Source organism: Brachionichthys hirsutus, chromosome 13 (assembly GCF_040956055.1).
Source record: "Brachionichthys hirsutus isolate HB-005 chromosome 13, CSIRO-AGI_Bhir_v1, whole genome shotgun sequence".
Lineage (NCBI taxonomy): Eukaryota > Metazoa > Chordata > Actinopteri > Lophiiformes > Brachionichthyidae > Brachionichthys > Brachionichthys hirsutus.
The window spans coordinates 9,845,967-9,854,307 of NC_090909.1; the positions used below are offsets into that span (position 1 = coordinate 9,845,967).

At 44.6% G+C, this 8,341-nt stretch overlaps 1 protein-coding gene across 1 annotated transcript in view; it reads right to left on the reverse strand.

Annotated features, from left to right (window-relative positions):
* The window catches only part of pvrl2l (PVR cell adhesion molecule related 2 like), a 45,909-nt gene extending 38,217 nt beyond the window's left edge, over window positions 1-7,692 (reverse strand). The window contains exon 1 of the mRNA XM_068747611.1: window positions 7,236-7,692. Coding sequence (XP_068603712.1) covers window positions 7,236-7,692 — 457 coding nt within the window. The remainder of the gene's footprint in view (window positions 1-7,235) is intronic.
* Between the last annotated feature and the right edge of the window lie 649 nt (window positions 7,693-8,341).

Here is an 8,341-nt window from a genome sequence, read left to right on the forward strand (position 1 = left end):
ATTCCTTTGTCTGGGTTACTGGAGGGAAAGAGTTTATGCAAATATCTAAGAACCGCCTTCTTTGCCTGATCTAAAGAGTTAACGAGTGTCTGCCTGATTCATTTGTGTGCGTTTGATTATTATTCAAAGCGTGTCTTGAGAGCTAAACTGACAGAAGTATCTGGACTCATTTAGAACTGAAGAATCCTCTTTGGATGAAAGGTCAAACGTCTTCAATCAAACTTCAGAAAATCCACTTGATTCTCCGTTTTTTGCTCTTCTTGATTTGCTTAGATGTTACCTCCACCAAGTAAGAACGATTGATACATTTTCAATATATGAACAATAATTTACAGCCGTTCCAGGTTTCACGCTCTATCCAGAGGTCACATCTGGAGCAGATAGACATTCTTCAAGCCAGAAAGCCTGCTTATTTCTGTCTAAAGTTTTCAGCCCCCCCAATATCATTATGCCAAACCTATTTTTGTCTGTTGAAGTTCAATGGAAGGTTTTGAAATGGCGTGAGGGTTTTTCTCCTCCCTGTGGTAATTAGTTGACACCTAACACACAGCAGAACAGACGGCCTCATGTGTGGCAGCAACCTTACGGCAATGACTGTTGTTGAAGCCGAAGACTCATGAGAAAACATTTGAAGTGATACTGGGTGCCTTGTTGACCATCGTGCATTTAGGTGGGATGACATAAAGGTGGAATGGAGCTGCTTCGGGGGGGGGGGGGGGGGGGGGGCGTCTGATAAGTCTGATAAGATCTGATGAATGAAAACCAACACTGACAACTTCCTGCAGTTCCTGCGTCACGACACCCGACGACTCGCCAAAACACGTCCTGGTGTCTGATGGTGTTAAGTCAGATGTTACTGAAGCGAGAGGATCGAGTTCCTGGGGAAATAATTGTCCAAAGTAATCACTCAGAAAGCATGACTATGGAGTTAACTGGATATATTTGATGACTAGACTAGACAATGCTGGAACATCGTGGGCGTGTCCAGATGTCTCTCTCATCCTGCTTCTTGAGAAGAGTCCGCAGACACGCTAGAAATATCTTGAGACATGCAATATATTCTTTTTCTTCCGATAACAATTGCAAAATGAATTCCCTTGAGAGCACGGTGCGGTGTCTCTGCAGCTGTTCGACATTATATGGGATGCATGGTACTGTAAGAACGGGAAGGTTGCCGGTTCACTATCTCAGGTCTGAGCTTTCTCAGGCCTCCCTTTGCTGATCTGTCCCTGAGCTCCTCCTATACGGCAATCAGATGCATTCAGGGTTGGCATGCAGAGATCTACAAACGACGCAGAGCAAAGACGGACACCCTGCTGAATTAACTGATGCACCTCTGGTCGATCTTTACAAACAAAGAGACCCCTAGGCTCCTGCGTGAAGAGCTTATTTTTCACTCTTCCTTTAGTATGTAGATTACGGCTCTTTTCTGAGTTACACTGAGGAATTCGGTTTTCCTATCTGGTGGGCTTCTCCTCAATACAATCTGGTGCACAGATTAAAAGACAGCAATGAATTAATCTAAAGGAATAATGCAGAAGAAAGAAAAAAAATAAGGTGAACATGCATGTAGGACATGTAGCTCTGAATAAAGTAGAATGCCATCAACAGTTGCTAGAAAGGACAATCCAGGTCTTGGCACGATGTGAATATCACTTTATCTGTTTTGGAATCTAGAAACTGGATACTGTTGGACAGAAAATGATCGGTTCCCTTTGTGCATGATATGCAGACTGGTTCAAGAATCCCTAGACTGCAGCACTTAAACTTGATGTGATTTGACAGCAACAACGAGAATGACACTCCACTGAGGCCCAGAAGTCCCTTTTAATTCACTCAAGCTTTACCTAAAGTCAAACACCAAAGCCCTGCAGCCATAATTTAAGGCAGCTGGCAATTTAAATCTGGTGAATACAGGATTTTGCCTGGATCTACATTCAATTGCATAAACTTGTGGAAAATGCACTCCTAAAAATGACTGATTTTTTTTGGTTAAAAGATCCATGAATTATTCCCTGATCATTTAAATAATGTAAAGAAATCCACCGGATCACCAAGACTTTGGAATCAATCCTGCTGACACTCCAACAAGGAAAGATATAATAACTGTGCCATAAAGCTGAATGCATCGGAAAAGTTCAGCCCTGACTGGAAAAACAACTGTGGATGACTATCTAATAACAATTTCTGTTGCATCCTTTTTTTTTTTTTATAAAAAATGAAAAATAGCTCTCTTCCTTGGCATCCATGGAGAAAACTTATCAATTACACCTTTGCTCATTAAGCTCCCTGCCAGCAGTGCAGGTTGGACGTGACCTTTCACGAGCATAATCTGTCACAGCTTCCGGATTCTGGAATCACCATTTGTCTTTGCCACTAAGCAGACAACACTGCGGTATTGTAAATCAGGTAGCGATGGAGACAGCCACTGCTGGTTATCACCATGCTCAATAAAGCAATTAAGTCTGAATGCAACTATAAATATGTAAAAAAAAAAACTCCCACATTTGTTGTGCTGCATGACTAACAGTGTGGAACCCAATGATGCGTCATTATAACATAGAAATGACACAGAGAAGCTGCAGAATACCAGAATAAATGTTAGCAGTGACGCTTCAACAAAAAAACAGTGAGTTGCTTCGGGTAAGGAAAGGCTTACGGTTTTGTTGCCATAAAGGCGGTGGAAAAATCTGTATCCCCAGATACGATGGATGTAAGTTGTGTTAAACAGGGAATAAAACTAGAAGAAGAAGAAAAAAAAAAAAGGAAGTTGTGTTAAACATACATCAAAACATAAGACTGGATCCATAGACGCGTGCGACGGCAACGTTTCATTTGACGACTGGACTTTAGAGGCAGGAAGCTGTGCCTGCTCAAAACATAATTTACTACATGATTAAAACTGTGCCTCGTTTCATAATGAATCAGTCGACTAATTGATCATGACTGCTCATTTTATATGTTCTGTTCTGTTTTCTGCCAGGCTGCTCCTGGCACAGCGGTCGTCACACCAGCAACCAGCAGCACATGCGTTCGCTGATATCTGGACTCTTTCCTGCCGCTGGTCCAGCTCTTACTGCGAGGACATAATCTGAAGACATAAAGTGGCCGTCTTGCTGCTAATCAGCTTTATTTAGCAGCCCTGTTATAAAGCCATTAGTGATTACTTACGAGAAAACGCATCCTTTTCCTGCTTGATGTTTTGCTTTTTAACTGTCACCTGGTGCACTAAAAGGGTCCATTACACAAAGGGAACTGGCTAATTGGTGTGTGTTTGTGAGTGTGTGTGTTTGTGTACAAGACACCTGCCACCCTGGAATTTGCTCATATGCATTAGTCATCTAAACCATGCATACTTAATGAGGCATAATTGAATGGCGTCTAGATTTCACGAGGGTCCACCCATCAATCTGTCCAGAGCTCAAGCCACCAACTAACAAATACAAGATTTAAAATTGTTGCCAAACGTGAATAGAGCCCGAGAACGTGCATGCAAATGGTTGCTGTACACACGCATGATGAGTAGCAGCCCCCCCCAAAAAAGATCAACTAAGAGAGGAAATGAAGAAGCTGGAAACATTGATTATTCGTAAAAAAAAAAATAATAAAATTGGTCCACATTTGGTGATTCAGTTAAATTTCTAAACATCAACGTGTAATACATCACTTCTGGGTGGGCTGGTGAAACACTGATGGGCGGGTTGCAGCACCGGCAGCTCATTTTCATTTCACTGTGACACGGGTCCATTTTAACAAGCACTCCCCGCTAAAAACGGCGAGACAGGAGCAACATGACCAGCCAAGCACCGACTGCTAATTACTGAGATTTCCTGCCAGAACAGGACTATGAAGACAAATGAATAAGGGGTGATCGGGAGACGAACGCTATGAACAGTAATTAAATTAGAGGTTTCTCAGCAGGGCACGGGGAGCATTGGAGGCCCGTCCAATCAAATAAGAAAGAAACAAGGACAGACATCATCGGCACCATTTAAATATTCACAACCGACCATGTAATACAGCCACACATTGCTGCGGCATCTTTCCAAACACATCAATACAGTCCTGTTACGTCTGTGTTATGTGTTCAGTGGCATTATTCAAGATACTAATTAAAAACATGACATTTTCTATGGAGATCTAATCTATAGTGGTTTATTGAGGCCACAACTTCAGTTTTCATTCTTATTGCTTGTGTTTCTCTGCAACTTCACATATTACAAATGGCGGATAGCTTATTAACACCAATACGCTGTAAATCAGCGGTGTGGACCCGAGTCATGAATCTGATGACTTTCCAGGTGAATCCCTTTTATCGCTGCGGTGCAGCTCCTCCTAGGTCTCCTCACAATATGTGGCAACTTATCATGTTATTGATCCTCTTATCGAGGTAACACTGAAATATAGCCATGAATAATGACATGTTTCATTGTACCCTCCACGCTTGATTTTAGGATGACTCAGAAGGCCGCCCAATCATGGGCAGAAAAATAGGTTCATCCGAGAACCCACTGATTTCAACCGCCTATGAAACATGTTAAAGTGAATATGAGCTGTTGGGTGACATCAAAGCTGCAGGTCAAGCAAGGTTAAGCCAGTTCAAACAGAGCCATTTGCAGAAGGAGAACAATCTGCCATGCAAAACTGAAGGGAACTGCGAAGGAGCTTCGGTTGCAGCGGCAGGGAGGCCCGAGCTGAAGAAAGCAGACGCAGGAAGAATGGGACAGACATAACCTCAACGCGAGAGAGGGAGACAACAAATGGGCAGACAGACGCAGACAGACAGCAGGAAGACGCGGGCGGCTGGAGGTTGGAATTGCAGATGGGAACACAGGAGAAGTTGATGCTCTTTGTGTTCTCAAATTTAAGAGAGATAAGAAGAAGTGGATGCAGACCTGAAGGGAGGGAGGGAGGGAGGGCAGAACACTGTGTACCAGCACATTATAGTCTGAAATTACACGGGACACAATCGCTCCTCGCTCCCTGCTGAAACTGAATTCAAGTCCAGGAACCGATTCTGTGTCTCTGTGCCCCGATGACAGCTCTGCCATATTAAAACAGTGAAACATGCTGCGAATTGGCATCTGCAGACGGTGTGTGTGTGTGTGTGTGTGTGTGTGTGTGTGTCTGCCTCAGATCTATGGGTGTCAGTCCTCAGACTCACGCTCACCTCCAACTCATCCAACATCTCTCTTCCTAGCCTCCTCCAAATCATCCTACCTCTCCCTGCGGCCTCCTCCAGATCAAACATCTCTTTTTCATCTCAATTAAATCATGTATCCATCCATCTTATGTCTGTCGGTCTCTGTCATCTCTCTCTCTCTCTCTCTCCTATGTATCTCCTCTGTCCTCCTTTCAGATATTCTGCCCCCCCCCCCCCCCATTGTTAGCACACAAATTCAGACACAAAGTGAGAGCTCCCGGCTGTTGTCGGTCCCCCGGCTGTCGGACCAACGAACACTAAGCAGAGCAATCTCCTCAATTTGCAGCATCGGCCTCTCCTCCCTCCTGCGCTCTGACTGACTCTCTGCCAGTCTTGCTTCCCCCCCCCCTCCATCAGCCCCTTTAGTCACCCACTAACCTCCTGCTCTGTTTCCCATCTGTTTCACCTCTTCTTTTGGCGCTTGGATTCCACATCTCCGTCTCAGCTCCTCCAGATCAGAGACTCTCTTACTTACTACTTCGATAAGACCAGTAAGAGACAGATGAAAAATATGACAACAAAACTCAACATGTGACGACTGGCTCGGAGGGACGACTGGCTCGAATGTTCAACTAAATGTTGAATATTCTCAGTTGTAACACAAAACCTGCGTGTACGTGCAATGGAAATATCTCCTTTCCACTTCACGAGGACAAAGAATTCTGCCTCTTGACTCTAACAATATGTCGCCGCGTTCTGCTTCTGGTTTGACAGCCTCATCAGCCTCGGGGAAGACAAGATAAACTGATGGAGTCGGTGCTGAAGCTGCTTCTTCTGCTTTCCTCTGAAACAAGACTCCAGAAAGAAAAATGGCAATAACAAAAACCATTAAAACAAGAGTAATACTTGTAAGTACAATGAGAGAAAGACATCAAATGTGTTTATTTGTGCCTCAGTTTTGGACAGAAAATTGTCTGCATCCTCTAAAAATGACATTATTGTCATTTACCTCTGGGGGGGGGGGCTAACCTAGGATGATTTGTCTTTTCAGATTGTGGGAAAAATGTTTCCAAACTAAGTGTTAAGTTCAGACAGTGATGTAAGTTAATTAGTTAGGGTAAGATAAGACATGTTATAACAAATTAAGACATGTTATAACAAGTTAAGACACCTTATAATAAGTTAAGACATGTTATAACGAGTTAAGACACGTTATAACAAATTAAGACACGTTATAACAAGTTAAGACACGTTATAACAAGTTAGGAGCCATTATAATATCACAACAGGCTTTTACTAAGCTAGACCTGCGCCATCTTTGTTAGCCATATCACGGTTGATACAGTTTACTGCTGCTGCAGAATCATCTCTTTGACATTGCATCTTTTATAGTTCGCTTCTTTCACCCAACAAGCATAGCCCAGTTTCAATATGCTTCTTGTTACATAAAAGCCGCAGGCTGGCAAGCGAGCGCGGCATCTCATGGTTGGATGAGTCCCTTTCACAAAGAATGTGTGAGCAGTTGTCACATTAATAAAGGCCTGCAAATATTTAGACTTCCAGAGCAGCACTCGCTCACAGACCGCAGCCTCTCACGGCTCATGCTCGGCTTCATTCAGAGCACTGGCACATATTTATCACTCAGTGTTGATTTGGAAGCAAAGGGAATGATATTGTATTGAATAAATGCCAGGTCATATAACCACTGCAGCGATCAGCCCAGCTGGTGCCCTCCCTAATATTAATGGCATTAGACTTCCAACCAAGTCCTTGTGAAACGGAAGGAGAGGTTGCCCCTTAATAGCCCTGACTCATGATTAATCGATCAGCTAGCTCATTGGTGGATTTATACTGCGATCTCAGTGGTGATTGTTTAAGGCTCAAACAACAAAAGAGTTTTTAAAATTCCCTCCCATCATTTCTATTTATTATCAGCGCTTAAACACACTTCTGTTTCTCAGTGGCTCTTCTCCCTCGTAAACAGTCTGGTGACATCAGAGGGCGTCACCGCTCTGCAGTGGATAACTATCCATCCATCCATCTGAGGCAACAGTCTCAGCAGGGATTTCCAAACTTCCCTCTCCCCACTCACCTCCTCCAGCTCTTCCAGGGGGGATCCAGAGGCGTTCCAATACCAGCAGAGAGACATAGCCTCTCCAGCGTGTCCTAGGTCTTCCCTCAGGCCTCCTCCCAGTGGGAAATGCCAGGAACACCTCCCCAGGGAGGCGTCCAGGAGGCATCCGAAATAGCTGCCCCAGCCAACTCAGCTGACTCCTCTCGATGTGGAGGCGCAGCGGCTCCACTCCGAGCTCCTCCCTGGTGACTGAGCTCCTCATCCTGTCTCTAAGAGTCCGCCCAGCCACCCTGCGGAGGAAACTCATTCTGACCGCTTGTATCCGGGATCTCGTCCTTTCAGCCATGATCCAAAGCTCATGGACCAGAGGTGAGCGCTGGAACGCAGATTGACCGATAGCTCCTTCTTCACCACGACAGACCGATAGAACGACGGCAGCCGCCGCACCGATCCGTCTGTCAATCTCACGCTCCATCCTTCCCTCACTCGTGAACAAGACCCCGAGATACTCGAGGCAAAGATCCAGAGGTGCTGGTACTCATCCCACTCGCTTCACACTCGGCTTCGAACCGCCCCAGATCACGCTGGAGGTCCAGACTCAAAGAAGCCAACAGGACAACATCGTCCGCAAAAAGCAGATATGAAGTCATGTGGTCCCCAAAGCAGACCCCCCTCCGGCCCCTGGATGCTTCTAGAAACAATGACCTATAATAATAATAATAATAGTTAATATAACGACAGTTTAATCTAAATCATCCTAGTTTGGAGGTCAAAAAGCGCTCTCTCCCTTTACGAGAGGCAGCTACGTTAAAAGTCTCTTCTCATCAATTCTGACAAAAAAAAATTGGTTCGAAAGTTCTGAACCGAAACTTCAGAGAGCGCTGCGCTGTGTCATCTCAAGTTATCAGACACGATGCTGACAGAAAAAGGCCATTTAACAATAGCACCGTCTCATACGGACAGAAAAGTGCTCCTCCTCAAGGCGGTGGGAAATGTTTTTCCAAAAGCTGTCGCTTTATTTTTATCGTCAACTGTTAATGCAAACATTAATTCAACCCCTTGGCTTCGCCTGCCAAGCAGCAGCAGCGTAGAGAAGCTGCACGTTTGTCAGGCTAGCATCTAGA